This window comes from Contarinia nasturtii, unplaced genomic scaffold (genome assembly GCF_009176525.2).
Source record: "Contarinia nasturtii isolate CC-2019 unplaced genomic scaffold, AAFC_CNas_1.1 Cnas_scaffold_129, whole genome shotgun sequence".
Taxonomy (NCBI): Eukaryota; Metazoa; Arthropoda; class Insecta; order Diptera; family Cecidomyiidae; genus Contarinia; species Contarinia nasturtii.
In genome coordinates, this window is record NW_022197486.1 from 3,109,100 (window position 1) to 3,130,533 (window position 21,434).

Below are 21,434 nucleotides of genomic sequence, written 5' to 3' on the forward strand. Positions count from 1 at the left end.
TTGCAACGCTTGTAAAAACATCAGTCATGAAAATCACCGACTCTTTGTAGTGCAGATAGAGAGCGAACTAAAGAAAGAAACCGACTAGAAATCATATTAACGCAGCCACAACGCACACCAACACATTCCATATAAAATGATGTGTGTTTTGCAAATGGGCCTCATTAGACGTTTATTTTGATATGATTTTACAATAAATTATTCCGAATACTTTCTAATACGATGTGAATATCAAAATTGTCAAGGTTTTTTCATATCTCTCTCTCTATACTATCTTTCTCTTGCGGCTCCTCATCGGCATTTGATTTGATTTCGAGTCGAATTTGGCTATAAAATATCTTCTGGGAATTAATAAATTTATCGGTCTAAAATTCCAAATTTACGTAATTCACACATACATTGTATGCAAGCGCGATAAAAATTACGATTACACAGATGAATTGGTACCAATAAAGTGTGTAATCAGTTAAACGGCCCTTTTTCATTCAACCAGCAAGCAATGAAATTAAGAGAGAGAGAGAGAGAGAGAGAGAGAGAGAGAGAGGGGGAGGGAGAGAGAGAAACCCATAACTTGGACATTCGATGAGGTAGGTCGATGTCATCTGGCTCTATTGCCATGAACAGTCGGCATTTTAAACATACAAATTTCATTTTCATTGAAGGTATTGCAACGATATGGTGCTATTGCACTTAATCTCACCTCAAGGTTTATGACAGGTGTGTGTGAGAAAGAGAGATGTTGAAACAGTGCCTTTTACCGATATTAGATCTATCTACAGTATTAACAGTAACAGACGTTGAACCGTTGGATTTTATGCTTTTTTTTCATGCTGATTGTTTCAGAGTTTTTTTTCTTCTTCTCAATATTATCCAATAAATCGATAAAAACAACAAGTGTTTCGAGCTATGTTGCAGTGAAAATTGATTGATCAATTCTCAAGGCTCCCAGATGAATTACTCTTGACGAACTTGAAGAGAGTATAAAAGATAGCCTTTTATCCAATTACAAATCGCATCAAAAAGTTCATTCATTTGTTGTTATTGCAAACAATTTGTAAATCGACTGTAAAAATACGTCAAATTTAGGCGAAGAAGTGAGGAGAGAGAGAAAAATGGCAATAAATTACATTCAAACTTCTGGCATAATCACACAATAGCCAATAATGTGCAAGCCAACGAATACAAACTGATTAACGTTAACAATTAATTTTTTTTCTTTTTCGTTGTTGTTAATAAATTCATCAAAAAAAAATTATTATTTTTACATCATGATCGTTTATTTCTTGAATTGTTTTGACTGTAAGGTTAAGCTTCAATTCTTTGGGAAAAGATTTGTGTTGTTTTGTTCTGCTGTGTTGCGAGAGAGAAAAAAATGTGTGAATCAAAGATGATTCGCTTTTAGGTTAAGCGTTCACGTGTCAACTCATGATAAATTCGATGACGTATTAATGCCGTCTCTATTTGTGTTCCAATATTTATAATAGATACAATATTTTTCTATTGCGCATCTAGTGTTTCGTTTTGAAGACAGTGGCTCAGTCCAGTTTGGTCAGATTTAGATTCAGATACTGGTGTGGCAAGATGAAAAATTTCATTGAAGAAAAACCAGTTATGTACGTTATTTTTTTCTCTTCGGCATAAATGTTGATGATCACAAAAAAAGACACACACACACTCAAGCATTCATGTGTGTACATTGAATTTGGAAATCAGTTTCGGCAAAAAGCAGCAGGTTGGCTCATAAAAAACATATACTAAATAAATGAACAAGGCAAAAACAAACCGTCGACACACTATGTGAGAAAGGTTAAAATCGCCATTTTAATGGAAAATCTAACAGAGAGAAAAAAATCCACATAATAAATAAATTAGAAGTAAATCAGTAGTGAACATTGAAGTATTTCTCTCTCTCTCTCTCTCTCTCTCTCTCTCTTGCTTAATGCAGAAACAAAACAAAATTTAAGAAAACACACAACAAATTTTGTTTCGTTTTTATTTTGCATAAACATAAACACTCCGGCGTGTGCATTGATGGTGCGAGGTGAATGAAAACAACCAATCAAAATAATAAATTGTATGTTTATTTATTGTTATTATTAAATTGGTTGTATTACATGTATAGGAATTTATTCAAGCTCAGCAAAGCTCTCTATTTTGTCCAATCCAAATTCTATTGGATTCTTGTTTCTGTTGATGTTATTGTTTCATTTGACTTTGCTTTGAACATCAATAACAATTCATAGAGTCAATGGTGCCAAGTCATGATATAAACATTTATTCAACAGCCGAGCATCATCGTTAGCAACTTATTTGCATATATAAAAAGAATCTATATATGTTTAGAGAATAAAATGGAATTATTTTAATGAAAAACAGCAACAAGTTAAAAAAAATAGTTTATAATTTGGCAAAATAAATTGATGAAAATTCAAAAGTTATTTCTCCACATCTATTTCGACTCTTGGTGTATAATTATGGTCAATGTATACCATACAATCGATATAACTGCACATCTAATTTATCAGTAAATACATAACAATTTTAATAGATATAATTTTCCATAGGTTTCCTGCTGAGTCGTTTTTTTTCTTCTCCTTCTGCAATTTGTAGTCCGTTTGAAAAAATGTGCAAAGTGCGAGCAAACGAAAGAAACCCAAAGAGGATCGTATAGCATAATATAGTCGGCAATGAAAATGCCATCGATTATTTAATTCGATGTGGCATGCAATTTAAATGGATAAAAAAAAATTCCCTGTTAAATGCCAAACGCTGAACGAACACCTTCTGCTTCCTCAACACAACACAGCGATGCACTATGTGTGCGCTTAATATTTTTCTGTACATCTTTTTTTTTATTATTTTCATGGTAAAACCATACCATAACACAAACCAAACAGCTAAAGTTCAACAAACTTAGGGCCAGCATTTTATGAACATGTTCTTGAACGATAATAATAAAAGCGTTCGGCATCGTCATCGTGTTTGGCCAGTTTGTTGATGCTGTTGCCTTCTTTTTCTTCGTCGGTTGAAATTTTTCCATTCAGATGATACGGTTCTTCGTGGAATTTTTGTGTTGGTGTCTATGTGCATGTGTGCATATATGTATTGGAGGGCCGCCACTTGAGTTCTATCCAAACGAAAGAATAGTGAAAAACAAGTATTCAATTATCTATTGAGTTTGGTTTTTCGATTTTCATTCGACATAAGTGAACTTTGAAGGCGGAATTTTTATTCGAGAAAATTACATTAATTACCAATACACCTCAAAGAGAAAGGAGCTTTTTAGTCTACATAATTGGGTTTTCGCTCTTGTTAACTTTCAACTTTTGGATTTTTAGTTTCAAATATCTAATTAGCGCATTTGTTTCTCTCTCTTGTGATTTTTTTTTTGCTGTCTTTTATGGACATAATTTACATGCATTTTTGAAAAAAAAAGATCGTATTTTCAACTGAAATTCAGATTGTACGGAAACGAGAACGGCGATTAAATTGAGAAAAAGACCTTGTCCAGCACATGATCAGATCGGTTTTGGAACGAAAACAAATAACATTCCACAATTTTGGCCAGTTGGCATGAGTCGGTGAATTTGTGTTTCTAGCTTCAACAAGTGTAAATGTACAAAAGTTTCCATTTGAATGTTTTGAATGTTTCGGCTGTTGTTACTGTGCGCTGACGATCGATCTTTTGTGTGTATATGACCATTTACCCCCGAGTTTGCATGTAAATAGTGATTTATTGTACCTGTATGTTGAGTCGAATTGAAAACAGTCGCAAAGTTGATTTTTTTCTGTTGTTGGAGGTTCTTCAATGACAGACAGTTTACGTTAAACATTTGCGCTCTCTAATCATCGGACAAAGATCGACATGTTACATCTCCATCCATCCATACAGATCGTTTACCAAAGATAATATAGAAAAGAGTCACTTATTAGCACGTGTGGATTTCATTCATTTCTTTTTTGTTAAATGTTCAAACATGTGAAGAAAAAAAATGTCCATGTAATAAGTATGATCATATCCATATTGAGATTTATAATATCATAATCAAATGAAATATACCTACCTAGGCATATAAACACACGTACGCCCAGCGATATAGTGTCACAATGGGTTTTCTTGCGCAATGTCATATTTCGGTGATAGACGTGGCAGCAGCGCATATATACATGCAACTGTCATGATATGTTAGGTGGCATCTTGTCTTCTTCTCACATTGTTTCTTCTTTATCATTCTCAACATAGACATGTTTTCCATTTCTATCAATAGAAAAATGTGCGCGCGCACGCAACAAAATGCTTACATAATTTCGAACGTGTTAGTTACATTGAAGCAAGAGACTGTGGTCTAAGTATATGAGTATCCAGTACGAACTGAAAATTACATATAATTATTTATAGTTTCTGTATCCGAATTATTACAAATTACATTGTATAGCGCGTGGCGCTCTCACTGTTGCCGCTGCTGCATCACTTTACCAAAACAATCAACTCACGATTCATGCTCCGAAGCTAACAAACGTCATTCGCTTGAAAACAATTGAAAACGAAAAGAACTTTTTTTTTATTTCTCAGAAAGGTGCCTATTTGTGAGCGCACACGTTTTTCGATAAAAGTGATTGTTATTATTGGCCATGTGTATGGCTAATTGCAGTGTACATGGTGTGCGACTCTGACACTCATATAACATACAATGTTCCGGCGCACGCATCTCATATATGCGTTTATTGCGATTTATTCACTTTCATTGGGAGTGAAAACATTTTGTATGTGTTGTTTGTTTTTTCTTGGACGTTTTTTTTTCTTCATTAAATTCAAAATTAAGAAGTTAGCGAGTCACAGATAAATGCAAATTCAACAAAAAGAGAGAGAAAGAGAGAAAAATTGCGTTTATGATGTGAGAAAAGTGAGATTTTATAGAAAACAAATATAGCAATTGCTACGTGATGACTGATGAAATATGGGCAAAAAAAATGAAAGAGAAAAAGAAACAGAGCACTTTACAAACTACAATGGGTTTGTTAATTGTTTACAATTTAATTAAAACCACACGTGGTGGACCGGTAAATACCTTTTTTCGTTTTTATCTCACAAGACATATGTTTGTGTGCATTTTTTTTCGGTGGCACCGTGTGGCGACAACGATAACTTATTTTGATATAGTTCAATTCTCGCAAACACACTTATACAATTAGTCATTGTTTATGTTTGCCGCCGTTAGTTCACATCGTTATGAATGAACAAAAACGAGTGAATCAAAGTTTTTCCAAAATCTGATTTCAAATTCTCTTTTTCGCGCACATACAAAAAAAAGTGCACACTGACAATGAAACCACGAAAAAGATCACTGGTTTTCGCACGGTGTGTTGTTAAATCTTTCGCTTTTTTTTCTTCGCTCCATTAAGTAGATGTGTTTATTTATGTCTTGTTTAAATTCATCGTTGGTTTGATGAAGTCAAGAAATGAGCATACAGAGCTCATCGATTGTAGACCATATTCCCATTGGTTTGTCATCACCAATGCGATGTTGATCATAAATCAAAATAGAAAACGAGAAGACTAAATGGTTTGGACAGCAAACCGACTTAACAATAAATCAAACGGTGCATTAGCAATAGAAACACATATTTGTTTGTAGGTTAAGTACACGTAGTGCCAAACTCTCAATAATTCACACACACAATGCTTGAAGGTTTCTGTCTTTACAAAGTGAACAGGAAATTAATAAAAAACTCGTGTTGGTTTTGCAGACAACGCAAATGTTGTGGCCAAGCCGTAGAAGTTTTTCATTTATTTTCAGCCAATTAGCCGTAAATCGTTAAGTGTGCATGTGTCGTTGTTATTTGTTGTTGTTTTTTTTTTATCTCAATTCTTCAAGTGGATCACAGTAATGAAATGGCTCATTTTTCTGCCATTATTTCCGTTGATTTATTCATCTATTTATTAATTAATATTGTTTTTTTTTTTTTGTTCTTGTTGCAGGGTTCGTGATAGCATTTGCGCTATGCCTGTTGCTTTGTGGAATTCTAGTCACATTTGGATTTACCGCAATAGTTAAATTAGTAATTGATCATCAGGTAGCATTACGGCCGGGTGCTCAATCGTTTGGATGGTGGTCGAAACCGCCAGTCGAACCAATGATGAAGATCTACGTTTACAACGTTACAAATGCCGATGAATTCCTCAACAATGGCACCAAACCCATACTCGACGAACTCGGACCATATGTCTACGTGTAAGTATACATTTTTTTGAATATCTATATAAGTTTTTCGAATCAATCGCAAACGGAAAAACGAAACGATCTGCTACTGAAATGAAGAAGGAGAAGAAGAATGTAAATCACACTTTTTTCTTGGTGTCGTTGAATGTGTGAGAAACCGCCACCGTATTTGTTGAGATAAAAACTGAACCCACATGAAAGTTTATGCTGATGGACACAAAGGGAACATTTTCTCTATTCAGATCACGGCCTCTTCCTCTCTCTTCTTCAATTATGCCACTGATGATTATTATTTATTATTCATGCGCCGAAACTATTTTTTTTTGCTTTCAATTTAAAAGATATTTGGCTCGTTAAATAAATGATGACGGCAATGTGAAAAGTTTTTTTTATGTAATATAGACAAACACCGAAAAACCGTTACACACTAATTGTGATGAAAACGTGCGAAAAAAATCGCCACTTTTAAAAATGTTAATTGTTTGGCCATCATCATTATAAGTCATCTCTCATTTTTGGTCATCTTCACAAATTTACGCAGAAAATAAATATTTCACATCGTTTATTCTTCAAATTGTGCCCAATTTTTACTGTACGTCTACAGTGTAGCCGTTTCGTATGCCTCCTACATTAACGTATTCAGTCAACAATTAACGCATTTCTTTATGATGCCTCTTTACACTCTCGCTATTTATATCTAATCATCTTCGTTTCGACATTATTAAAATGATCACTATTTTTTGCCATGCATTTTTTATGTAAACAAAATTTTATGTATATTTACATAATTTCAACGCTCGATAGAAAAATTATGTTGAAATGAGAAACAATTTTTTTTGACGAAAGACATTTCATATTTGACACTATTTTGCGCTTAATGACCAAAAGATCATTTTTATATTTTGCTACTCCTCCTACTCCTCCAACTCCTCACATTTATGGGAAATGCTTATTTTTCTAGTTCTATAATTATCAATGCGACATTGAAAAGGAAAAAGAAAACATTTTTCAAATCATTCTTCCGGAAAATATCTACCGGAATTCGATTGAAATCTATATTAATCCTCATTGATGACAGTTATTTTATTTAAATTATGGCGTTTTATTCAATTCTGGTAATTACTTATTAGCATAGTGTGTTTACTTGCTACTTTGCATTGCGAAACAAAAAACTAATTCACTTCTAAAACAGACAGAAGTATTCCGTTATCGAAGCTTGATGTATTTAAATTTCTGAAACTGTTGAAATTTTATTCAAGATTTCTGGCAAAATCATTGAAACTTGTGCATAAATATTTTCGGTAAACATTTTTTTTCTCATCATATCAAAATTACCATTTAAGCACTACATTGAAAGAACGACTTGTTTTTCTACTCCAGACGGATTCGTAAAGATCAAAATAAGAAAAAAATTGAAATTTATTTAAAATCCAATCAACCGGAAACTTGGCAGGTTGAAAGAAAAAAACATTCAACATAATAATAATTTTCGATTTAATTTTACTGGTGATTAGCTCATTAATTCGGCGTGTTTGGCACATGGTCACGAAACGCTTGCTGATCCTATATAGTAAAAAAATACCGTCATCGCACGCTCATTTAATATTCCATTCACAATTTGTGTATGATTCGCGCAATCGATGTTTGTTACTACTGATGCACACAGCAAAGATGATTCTAATTAAGCATTGCACCGAACTTGAGATATTTTGCATAAATTTAACTTGAATCTGGTTGTTGTTTTTCTGAATGTACTTTGCATGTCTCAGGCAATGCTGTGTGATCACGCGTAAGCAAATAAATTGATGGGCGAATAATAAACGAAATGAAAAATAAAACCTGTTCCAAGCGCAGGCAGATACAGAAAAAAAACTATATAAAAACAAATCAAGTGTACCTTTGCCCGTTAAAATCGGAATGTCGGGATAATGCCAGCAATAATCAAATATTGAATTCGATAAATTGTCAACATTTGCAAGACATCTGGCCGTATATACGGAAGAATGCTGTTGCAAAAAACGATGCGAGCGCAATGTAAAGCGCAATGAGCTCGCTATTTGTTAGCATATCGGTACAAAGACCGACCATCATCATCACCAGCGAACATCGATGCGAAAGCATATCACATGAAAACCATCTACATTAGCCTGTCGTGTGATAATGACGGGCATATTTTTTTTTGTTGTGCATAGACACAAAAACAAACAGAGACAATCAAGAATATAAAGAGTCACACACACACAATATATATTTTCTGTTTTAAACGCAAATATTCTTGTGGCATGCTGTGTTGCGCGCGCGAATAATCATGCCTGTTTCCTCCTGGCTTATTGACATTTGGATTTATAAATCGCATTTGCAACAGAATGACAGCGAAAAAAGGTTCAACATTCTTTCAAAGGTGATAACAGAGAATTACGGCACAAACGATGGCAATAAAAGAGCAAACGATGACATTAACAAAGAGCATTGGCTATACACAATGAACACAAAGAAGAATCAGAAGAAGCGTTGAAGGAACTCATACCAATGCATACATCACATAATTCATTGCATGCAATTAACAATTTCAGATGTGCAGATATGAAAACGTCCAATATGTGAATCATTCCACATTGCCAATTATTTAATATTAAAAGTATAAATCCCGAAAATATGCAATTCATTTGCTTTTTTTATCGCACGCGCGCGCGCACACACACAAAATAAAAGAGAAACGGATGTAAGAATGGATGAATGTTCGAGCAAATGAAGCGTGATACAAAAGCTCCAGAAATCAATTTTGTTGAGCTGAAATGCATGCCGAGCTCGCTGTTTTCTCTTCGCGTCATACTGTTTTCACACCATTTCATTTCACATGAGTGCTGGCGTGTTTTTCGCATTGTATATTTTATGCAGAGAGAAAAATGTTGACGGGTCAATGCCATATTACCTGAAACAAAGATTACGGACAATGTTTATTGTTATTGCTTGCTTATAGTTGATCTTTTTTTTTCTTTTTACATTCATTTCTCTATACCTCATACACTATCTATATCTCATTTGCCCTCACTTGGTATTGCACTCGTGTATGTCGGCGGGCACGACTCGGTTCCGTCATCTTGTGATATGGATAGAGTAATTTGCAGTTTGTTGTGCGCTTATGGCAGTCTAATTGCAAAAATGACGAATCTCAATTCATGGAATGGCGAAAAGGTTTCAGTTTGAAGTTGAAACAAGCAAATTACAGGAAAACAAAATACAAGAGACATAGGATCGGAAATGTTTCGATCTAGTCAATGATTGGACATTCACACTTCTGCAAATCCACAAATGGTGTCAAGTGTCACGAAATGATCACATCTCAAATAAATGTTGCTGTTTTACCTTTTTGGCATGAAAATCAATGTAAAACACACTGAAGATTACTTACAATGCTAATTTCTTCCGCTTATTGCCAGAAACGATTCAAAGTCACCAAAAATGGAGCCGAATGAATTAAAAATAACGATGTTTTGACAACTGAAAGAGAAATGCTTTTATAATATTCGATTTCCAGTTGGTGTTTCAATAAATTCCAAAAAGATTTCATATTGTGATGATGATTTTTTTTTTTTTTTTTCCAAAAATAAAACAATGAATTGAAGACTGTGAGAAAAAAGTGGACATTTTCAAAATAAATGCTGAAATAAAATACGACTGAGCAGAATATATCATATTGGACTATTTTTCACGAATGAGCTTCATACCATTCGTTCCGTTTTGGCTTATGCCATATGTACCACATGAAATCACACGCGTTTGTTCCGGTTCTTTAACTCATATACATGCTTCACGATCATTCTAAAAACGCGATTCTGATCATAGATATGGGCGCTTAATATATTTACATTATACATACGATATATCAGTATACAGTAAAATGTACTTCTGCACATTGTATATTTACACTGACTCATATTATTTCTCTATTCTGTAGATTACAAGCCTTTAGCGCTGAATATTTTCATTCTTCATTCTTTCGTTTCATTCGTTGCATTTGTTTATTTCAAATGCTATGTAGTTTGCTGAACCAACGTATGCAAAATCAGCATAAATAGAACATCGGACGAAGAAATATTTGAAATACAATCCAAGTCGATATGAGCACAGATATCATTGGAATAATACTATATCCCACAGTTCGACTTTATTGTGTACGTACAAGAATATTTTGTATTCGCGTACAAACAATATGCGATACTGGGCAAAATTTTTGTGATCAAGTTCGAATCTTATTGGATCGATCCGGATGGCAAATTTTGGATTACATAGTACTCTTACAAAGTTATTTGAATAACATCAACAATCTTGCAATAGTTGTTGATAATGTTATGTTTTTTATATTAACTTGGTTTTAATTTTCCCTAGAGATGAAGAGATTCTATATATGTCTAACTCTAATAATATATTGAGCTGACTATTCATTATTTCATAATATATCTTCTATTAATCTTTTTTTTTTTTGTATCAAAGAAGAGTATAAAGTTTTTACTTTGACCTGTTAAGAGTTCACGTGTCAACTTTTTTTGATAAACTTTAGTGTACAACGAAGAAAAAACAAGCGATCATTCATCCACATGACCTTAAGAATGAAAATTGCCACTCTTGCACAAGAAAAAGAGCCCGACTACTGTGTGTTTAAATTGATTTGGTTTGAAAATAATCGTGAATCGTGATTTTCATCAATTTGCGAGACCAAATTACAAAACAAACACCTGTGTTTTTTTTTGCCAATCTTCTTCTTCTTGTAACTATGATCTCTGAAGTGATGCGGTATTGTGCAAATAAAACGGTCAACGGTGAATCGACAATTAGCGGCTATGTTAAACCGAAACGGTCACGACTAACCGAAAAACGTAAGCTCTCATACGAGCGCATACGAGCAAATTGAATGGAATTCATTTGGTAGCAGCAAATGGCAACACACAATTCATTGAATGAACCACCGAAGCAACGGTGCAATGTTCGAATGCTGATGCAGTCGCAAGACGTTTTTGATTCACAAATATCAAGTGTTCATTTTTGGATTGAGATCGCGCTCGATTTACAAACCTGCTGCTTATGTTGTATAGTTACTATTTACCCAATTCGAAGCGATTGTACGCGCGCATAAACTATGAACAACTGTGAAAGTTTACATCGCATACAAAATGGCTTTTGCATAATATGTAATTTGATTTACAATTTCTGGGTCAAATTTGAGCGGTTTTTATGGTTAGTTTTTTTTTTTCGTCTGGCATCAAAGTGCTCACTTGGGAAAAGGAGACGGTCGATGATCGTACTTCTAGAAAATGATTTTTTTATATTAGAAAAAAAAAATTATGCAAATAATTGATCAAGTTAGAGAGAGAAAAAAAATATGTTTTTTTTTCATATACACAGAAGTGCATTTGATGTCACAAAAAACCAGTAACGTAGCATTTTTTTTCGCTTCATATGTCAAAGCTTAGTGACAGAAAAGAGGAATGTACTGTATTCTCGTACGATGTTTGACCAAAAAAAACTTTTTGCAGCAGAGCGCGTGTAAATATAAAGCTTCTGGATGTGATGCAATGGAGTGACTCTTGTGCAATTCAAAAACGATAAAAATGCACTTATATGAAACAATTATCATTGATGTAATCGAGCATAATGTGCAACTTATGAGTTATAAAGTGAGTGTCTGTGCGAACGACTGCGCGTACATGCTCATGCATTTTACGCGCTGGACATTAAGTCTGGTTGAATTCTATGGCATAAAGTAAAAAAATCGAAACAAATTGCTTTGCAATGCGTTGTTTTTTTTTTCTAATATTTTACAAAGCAAAGTTTATGCGCTAGAATTCAATAATTGAAAATAGTAATTACTTCACATGGATTGAATCTAATACGTTCTTGATATACGTGGTTGAATGTATGTGAATATATATTTTTTTAAGGAAAATCGATCTGCATGTTGTAACCTTTACAAAAAAATCCACATTACATTCAGACGATTCCATTCAAATATTGTTGAATTTCGATTGAATCATCATTGTTCGTCTTCATATTATGGTGCATTTGGTTGTCAACTTGTTGTGAATCACGGATGCACACGCGCCAGATCGATCTATCGGCCGCACGAGGTCGAGGTGTTTGACGACGTGATTTGAATTTCTCATTTGCAATAACCACTAACAATGATACTGGGTGTGTATATACTGAAAATTGCCATAAGCAAATCGTGCGCTGTGTGCTAGCAAGCACACAATACACCGAATGCCAGATCTTAGCGCTTTGTTTGAGCACATAGCTCACTATGTAATTTATTTGAGTATGATTGATCTCCAAAGTATTCCGTTGTATCAATATGTATTTCGCCTTTCGACGGTTGGTATTTGCTTTTGTTGGTTCATTCAATTTGCATTCGACTTTTTGTTCGTTTCTTCTTTATTCGAGTTCAGGCTCACAAGCGACTAGCAACAATTACTCGTATAAAAATAGAAATCACCTACAATGGAAGAAAAAGAAGAAAAAAAATATGTCATTTTGTATAAAAATTTATTGACACAGACTGTATGAGATCCTGTTTTGAGGTGCGGGTGCAAGTGCAAGTTCAGATCGACAAAATCAGATGTATAAAATGGAAAATAAATATTACATGGCACATTGATTTGAAGGTCTCAAATTGCAATTCGCGACCGATCCAAATATGGATACCTTTTTTTTATAAAATTATATTTGCTTGTAAACCTTGCACTATTTTTCACCCTCCATTAAATTGCCGTCAAAAAGAGAAAACTTCGCGCGCTAAATTTTGAAATTTTGTCTCTCGAAAAAAAAAAAACAACAACAGATATTGATAAAAATGGACATCATAAAAATGTGGCGCTTTGCAAACAAAAAAAAACATCATTGTGTGCGCTCGACCCGTTTCCAAAATGGTTAAACCGCTTTTAATAAAACGAGTATACCATTTCAAATAGTTTACTGTGTCAAAGTCAATGCGTTTGCGCAATATAGCTTAAACAAACTTGCCAAAGAAGCTTGAATGCTTAAAGCAATGTTAATATTCAACAATAAAGAGAGAGAGACGCACAAAACAACTAAACGTAAAATGTACGAAATGTATTCACACTTCCAACTTTTATGTTAAGCAGCAGCAATAACCAAAGGATCGCACACAAATACATTTCGAAAGTTGATTCTACTGGTATCGCACTGCTATTGATATCGACGTCTGTACAGTGTACACAATTACCAAATCGATAAGTGTTTGTTAATAGGTGTGAGAATTTTAATCGTCGTCCCATACCATATCGTTTTCACATGTTTTGTTCTTTCTTCATTCGGGTAAAATCCAAAATCAAATTCCTCGGTTTTTTTTTCTACTGGTTTCTTTTTTCATTCCGTTTTGTAATGCGTTTGCTATTGATACAAGCGTTTGGCTTTTGATTTATGTGCGTTTGACTTGAAATTCTTGGACATTCAATATGACAGTAATAGACAATGACACTTCGGTCACGCATTACTCTTGATTAAAACAGTTTTATCCTTCAAATATTTCAGCAAATCTTTTCAAAAAAGAAGATGGAATGAAAAGAAGCAATTTGAATTTTAAAATTAAAGTTATAAAAATCAATTTGATAAACCTTCCCAGCTTTAAATGAATTATGTGGAAATTCTTTAAAGAATTTATTTAAAATGAATGAAAATAAATCGACATTGGAAAATGTAGCATTGATAAAATACGCTTGAAGGTTAAAAAAAAATAACTTGGCAAAAATTCTAAATTGACATCTAATTTAAATAAAAAATGTTTTCGTGATTAAACAACGAAAAAAAAACAAGCATCAATAATTTCGTAGAATTCAATATGAAACCAATAAAATAAGAGGAAGCCGATGAGTTGTGTCGTCATCGGCGTTGATAGTTTTGCGATGTCCGGTTAAGCGACGTGTGATTCAACCCGGATCATGAAAATAAAACTGTGTGGCTCCGATGAAATAATCTCTCGCTTGTTATCTCTTTTATGCTGTAAACTGATTGAATTGAAAGCTTGAGCAGCCCAAGTTGCAACTGCTCTGTCATCAACCATTCGAACATAATGATTTATTGTTTAACACACAAGATCATATGCGACAGACAGCCTCATAAACCCCGCAAATCTCTTGTCGGTGTTGTAATATGCAAATTTACATCACACACCGCAAATACAGACGCGCCTATGACAGAGAGCAACCGCACAAACGTGATGCACACACAAACCTCAAACACAAAAATCTCAATTGATGTTCATCTTGAAGTAACAATAATTCATTGTGCTTCAAAAAAAAATGTATATTGTGTGGATTTACTCATTTTCATACAGAAAGAAAAAAAACTATCTTCACTGCTTCTTCTCTTTCCGCTTTTTTTGTTTTGTTTGATAGTTATGAGCGCGCACTTGTGAGCTATTGGAATTGGGCAACACTTTGTTACCTTTTTCATCTGTACATTGCACAGAGTACACGCAAGCAGTACATTGAACACACACATCAAAAAGTAATTAATCGACGATGAACTGACTTGTATTCGCAAGCACTTATTTTGAATAAGATGATTAAGCAAATCGTTTTGTAGTCAAATTAAAAATGCAATTGTGTTTTTTTTTTGGCTTCGCATTTCTTTCTACCGTGTGTGTACCGATTTTCGTTTTCTTTTTTCACTTGCAAATTATTTGCCATGCCTATTGTGTGATGGGGCCGAGCAGAGAAATCAGCGATTGTTCATGAATTTGCGCCCATCAATTAGCTTTCAATGATGTTGTATTTTGTTCATTTCTTTTAACTTTCAAGTTTATTAAATATGTTCGAATTGCGGGGAAAAAGGTATGTCTGACAAAAAAAAACAAGTGTTGACTTACCCCCTCTATGAATGGAATTAAGCAACGTATTTTGGATTGTGTTGCGCTTTTGCTGAGAAAACTTGTTCTTGAAACAAGATTAGAATCGTTTTCCGTTTTTGTTATGGCTGCAAAGAATTTCGATTGCAAAATCCAATCGAATCGCAAACTGATCGAATAAGCACCACTCTGTATGTTTACCTGTCGATATTGAAGCCTGCAGCAAGTAACAAAAAATCAAATGGGCACTTGTGCTGCTCGATCTTGCATTCACAAAATTGCGATCGATTTATGATTTCTGCGTTCATTTGTATTTTTTGACCATATTAAGACCAAATGTATGCAATTTCAAAAGTGGCCACGATTACGGTAACCGCAAAATTCCTGTTTTTCTTCTCTTCAAATTTACGATGGAACTTTGGCAAAGATATATGCGAACGTTTTTTTTTTTGTTCATAAACCAAAAGCAAAATAGTAATTAAATTGCATCTGTGTGCGCCTAAGCACATTGACAAATACAAAAAATTAGATTATTTTTATGCAGAAAAAAGAAGGACGACTAGCGTTCACAATTTTGTTACATTTTCTACTTGCAATTGCAAAACAGAAGAGAGCAAAAAAAAGTGATCTGTGATTGTGTTCAATGTTAAAATTGAATCAGGGTAAACGAGGTGCATTAACTAAAACAATCATAATAATCAGAGACAACACTACATTTATTAATAAATTGCAATTGCATTCGATTTTGCAATATATATTACGCTGAAGATTCAATTCGATTCTCTCTTTATTTTTTGTCTTGCTAATGAATAAAATCAGTAACAACCGGAGAACGAGAAATTTTCAGAAAAAAAAGAGCGAAAATGATTTGAGATAGGGTGCAATATATAAGGAGCATGAACGAGAGAGAGAGAGAGAGAGAGAGAGAGAGAATGAAAAATGTTTAATAAGGCTGATAAACGAGTTTAATAATTTTTTTTTCCTCTTTAATTTGGTATATGGTTCGCGCAATGTAATTTATTAAGAACTTTTTTTTATTTGATCGGCGAAAAACCGGACCTTAATTGGTGACCGAGAGTAGACAGAGAAAAAAATGCATATATTGTAAATGTATTTTTAGTTTCGTTTAAAAAGCAAATAATAAAGAATGTTCGATGAGCTAGTGGAATTAATTGAGATTCAACAAAGCAAAAACAAAATAATTGCAATTGTTATAAATTAACTTATAATCGTTGAACTTATTTATAAATAATGTTTTTTTTCTGTTTCTCTCGATTTTATTACAGTGAATCATGGGAAAAGGTGAATATTGTTCACAATGAAAATGGAACAATTAGCTTCAATCAAAAGAAAACATTTATCTTCAACGAAGAACTCTCAAATGGTTCTGAGGACGATGTTGTTATCGTGCCAAATATTCCAATGTTGAGCGCCACATCACAGAGCAAACATGCAGCACGGTAAGTTAATAATTCGTTTAACGTTTCGATTTCTGGCCTCGATATTCAATCGATTCATTTGTTCAATTGATAGGTTCTTGCGATTGGCGATGGCCAGTATTATGGATATTTTAAAGATAAAACCATTCGTCGAGGTATCAGTTGGACAATTGTTGTGGGGTTATGAAGATCCACTATTGAAATTGGCTAAAGACGTTGTGCCAAAGGAGCAAAAGCTACCATACGAAGAGTTTGGCGTGTTATATGGCAAAAATAGCACATCACCGGTAAAATAATAAATATTTATTCAACAACATCAAATCACTTTATATACCATTTTGTATTTTTAACTTTGAGTTGGTAAACAAATTAACTTTATTGCATTGTGACAGTGTTATCATAAAGTCGCTTACTTCTTTTTCAATGACTACAATCAATTTACACCTTTTAATGTTTTCATTTCGCACATTTATATATATATTGCTGTTTATTACATTAAATTTTAATTCCTTGTTTCGTCAACAAATGACAACAATAGGATCGTGTAACCATTTTCTCGGGAGTGAATGATATCACACAGTTCGGAATTATCGACAAGTACAATGGTGTTGAATACTTGCCACATTGGTCAACACCCGCTTGCAACCATTTGAATGGAACCGATGGCTCCATTTTCCCACCACATATCACCAAAAACACAACATTACATTTGTATGACAAAGACTTATGCCGCCTGTTGCCATTGTCATTCGAAAAGGAAGTTAGCACACGCAACAATGTGCCCGGCTATCGTTTTACACCATCGGAAAAAGTGTTTGCATCCGTTGAAAATAATCCAGACAATGTTTGCTTCTGTCCAAATGGACCACCATGCGCACCACACGGAATGTTCAACGTTTCAGCATGTCAATACGGTAAATATTTGCTAAAGTAGTTTTAATTTCATTTATTATAAAAAGAAAAAGCACATTGACCGCACCAATATGGATGAGGACATTGTCCAAAGACAAGGAATTGAATGCTGTATGCTAACTGTTGAGCACTTAAAGTGAAAATAAATATTTATGCTGTGTTGCAGTCTGATATTTGCATTCTTGATGAAAACACACTTCTTTCGGTTTATTCAAAGAAAACGATCCATTCTTTCTTTCTCTTATTGGACAAAATACATTAAAAAAAAAAACAAATTCGTGAAAAAAATGACTCAGATTAAAGCAAAAAGCGAATTACTTACGATGCTTCTATTCGAAGGTTTATTAAATATAGCTGAATCGATAACCGATTCAAAGTACTTGACCGATTTATGGAGGAAAAAAACACTTGCCAAATTTTGTCAATAATAATATGAAGATTTATTTCCTCGTTTGTCAATAATTTTAACAAAAACACACAAACCATCTTTACCCAAACAAATACAAGCTCTTATAAACAAATTGACAAAATTTTTGACAAACAAATTACTGTTAATAGTACATGAATTTTAAGTGCTTTCAAATGAAGTGGGCGCACTCTTTAAATTATCGCTTCCTAAAAAATTCACTTCAACAAATTCATTGAAAAAAAAATCGCAATGATAAATGATCGCATTGAATTTTTTTTTTTTTTGTTGAAAAGTTAGACAGCAATCAGCATTTTTTTCCGGCGACATTTGATGAGTTCACTTGAAAGTTTTAATATTTTGTATCATATGTTGATGTTTAAATTGTGCTTTTTGTGTTTAATGTTTAGATTCACCGATCTTATTGAGTTTCCCACATTTCTACATGGGTGACCAGAGTCTTCGTTCAGCCGTTGAGGGTATGTCACCACCCGAAAAGGAAAAGCATCAATTCTTCATCGATGTTCAACCCGTAAGTGATAATTTGAATGGGCTCGAGAATGAGTGTGAGATTTTATTGAATACACCGGCAGTGTTAATGAAATTTTCACATTGATCCACGGGCAATCAACTTTTGTATAATGAAAATCGTTTCGAAATGACACAATTTTATTACCTTCATTTCACAGGAAATGGGAACATCGTTGCGTGCACGTGCTCGTGTTCAAATCAATTTGGCTGTCAGTCAGGTCATCGATATCAAACAAGTGGCCAATTTTCCCGATATAATTTTCCCAATTTTGTGGTTCGAAGAAGGTATTGACGGTTTGCCAGAGGAAATAACCAGTTTAATGTTGTTGGCCACCCAAGTACCACCAAAGGCACGTTCAACATTGATGTTGGTACTATTCATCGTTGGTGCATTGTTGTTAGTTATTGCTGTCACCTGTTTGGTGCGACGATCACATCGACAAAGCACATTGCATTTGGCTTCAAATTACTTGGCCACATCGGCTGTTGATCAGCAGAAAAAGAAAGCGCAGAGCGAACACAAACGATATTAGATAGATGCTCTATAATTTTTTTTTTGATTAGTAATTATTAGAACACAAAGCCTAGCAGCAACAAAAAAAAAACAACAACAACACTTACGAACAAGCAATAATACAAGATCAATCCGGTTGTTGGGAAATGATATCTATATGGTAAATTTAGTATTCGGTTTAAAGTGGCAAAGCTCCATAAGCACACACTCACAAAAAAAAACAAATGCCTAGATTGGTGAATTGACGGACATAAAAAAAAAACACGATAGAAAGAAATTCCGAAAAGAAAATAATATATGTTCTGTCACCATTTACCTTTTTTAAACAATCAATTAAACAGAAAACTAAACAGGTGTAGAATGCACACAAAAAAAGTGTATCGAATGGGAGAGAAAAAAATGGAGGAAAAAACTAACAAAAAATATTGTAAAAATTAAGCATGAGTTTTGTTAATTTTTTTTTTAATTTCGGTCATTTTCCCTCGTTTTATTCTTCTTATTCATTTAAAATTCTGGTTCTATTCGCTTTTGATAATTCACGATTCTCCTCGTTCTCATTAAATTTATGGTTGTTTAAATTTTTTTCTCACATTTCATCTGTTTAAGGTCACTTTTTTAGTGAATGAAATTAGTTCAGTTATTTTAATGGACATTTTCTACATCCGCAGAGAAGAAAATATTGATTTATGTTTTTAATTTTTTTTTTGATCAATTTGTTTATAATAGTTGTTTATTTTGTGACGATTTGTGAAAAGATGAGGAAAATTAAATACTGCACGTACCCGCACCCACACTTTCAGATATTTTACAATAATTTTGCTATGCTCCATTTTTTTTTTTTTTTAAACAAAAGAAGAAAACTAAAAAATCGCCATATTATTGAGAGATAGAGAGAAAAATAAAAGAAGAAAATGATGAAAATTTATATTAAAAATTGAAAAAAAGCGCTAGCAGGATTGAAACGAATTCAACATTCGTGATCAAATTCAAACAATCGACAATCATAAAAAATTTCTTCTTAAAACGAACGATTTTTTTTCTCTTCAAAAAAATAAAAGAAAAATAGAAAACTCTGTCTTCCTGCAAATATACATACATACATTCCATTGGGGATTTGTTTTTAGGGTATTTTCCGTCCAAGTATGCACAAAGATAGAAAAATATTTAGAAAAATCGACAATAAATCATTTGTTAAACGCTCAATTCACTGGATATGTGCCTTAAGGTTAATTTACATTCATTTATAAGGGAAGTTTTTTCGAGACAAAATTTTCATTTAAAAAAAATGTAATAATAACAATAAAAGAACAAAGACTACGGTAATTCCATCTCGAAAGCAACATTCCAGCCGATTTTTTTTTCGTGTTGCCACTTTTTTTTGTTCGACTTTATTTCAAAGACATTCCATTTATTTAATTCACTTTTTTCGTTGGTTGTTTTTTTTTCTTCTTCTCTTTTTCAATTTACAAAATAAAAAAATTCTGCGTAGACTGTAAGAGAATACGGTAAAATAAAATCTTTGCATAGAATTTACATTTGTAATTATATAATATTAAAAACAAAAAATAAAATTGACGGAGGAAAGTATGAAACTTACATAAGTACTTAGTTTTTAAGGGTAAGCGATAAATTTAATTGATTTCGTTTTGTACATACAAAATACATAGTAAAATTTAAACACACAAAATGGCAAAATACGATTTAAAACGAAAACGAAAACAAAACAAATAAATAAATGAATGAAATTGAATTTTCCCAGCAACAGTGAATTTTGTGCGGTCACTCTGATCGTGATCGAATGGCGATTAATGACAACCAATTTACAATTTTTACTTTTGATATGAAATTTTTTTCGTTTTGTTGTTGTGTTCAGTTCAAATCGGAAAAATTAAGATTTTTTTTTCTTCGGGGAAAATGAATAATAATATTATAAAGAAAACATATTATACATTTGAAGCGGAAATAAAAACATCAAGTAATTTATTAAAATAAAGAAAAATTAACGTCGTTTGTTTATTTTCTCTTGCTTTTAGGCATACTTTTGATTTCAAAGTCCGAATTATGTTTTAAATAAATATTTATTTGTTCGCAATTTGAATTCATTTCTGTTAGATGGAGACTTGGTGACTGCAAAAAAAAAACGCCGCACAGTAGACTATCTAAATTTTTGAAGTGGATAAATGTAGAAAAGCCAAGGTAATTTTCGTTTATCGTTTCATTTCGTAGGAAAAACACAGTCGCATAAACAATGATCATATGATATATTCAGTCTGTTTTTCATTTCGCGGAAAAGTCTTTTTTCTCTTTCATATCACCATACTTTATCGTTCAATGGATTTGATTTATTTTTGTCAATGCTTTCGTCATTGTTTCATCTCGCGTTCGATTTGTGTTTTCTTTTTTCGTTTCACCTTTATTTATTCATTGTGCGCCGTGCGTTCAATTCGTATGAGAAAATTGTTGTCCAAAGTTCAGATCGCATTTTCAGGATATAAAAAACAAGGAAAAGTGTGTGCGTAATCGAACAAGAAAAATTGTGATTTTTTTA

The 21,434-nt window shown here is 33.1% G+C and overlaps 1 protein-coding gene across 6 annotated transcripts in view; it reads left to right on the forward strand.

The window, feature by feature from the left end:
* The window catches only part of LOC116345116 (scavenger receptor class B member 1), a 64,315-nt gene extending 45,143 nt beyond the window's left edge, over window positions 1-19,172 (forward strand). For all 6 annotated transcript variants that reach the window (XM_031774240.1, XM_031774249.1, XM_031774232.1 and 3 more), the window contains 6 exons: window positions 5,981-6,233; window positions 16,371-16,544; window positions 16,618-16,810; window positions 17,062-17,437; window positions 18,252-18,373; window positions 18,531-19,172. In XM_031774240.1, coding sequence (XP_031630100.1) covers window positions 5,981-6,233; window positions 16,371-16,544; window positions 16,618-16,810; window positions 17,062-17,437; window positions 18,252-18,373; window positions 18,531-18,905 — 1,493 coding nt within the window. In that variant the 3' untranslated portion in view covers window positions 18,906-19,172. The remainder of the gene's footprint in view (window positions 1-5,980; window positions 6,234-16,370; window positions 16,545-16,617; window positions 16,811-17,061; window positions 17,438-18,251; window positions 18,374-18,530) is intronic.
* Window positions 19,173-21,434: the final 2,262 nt, after the last annotated feature.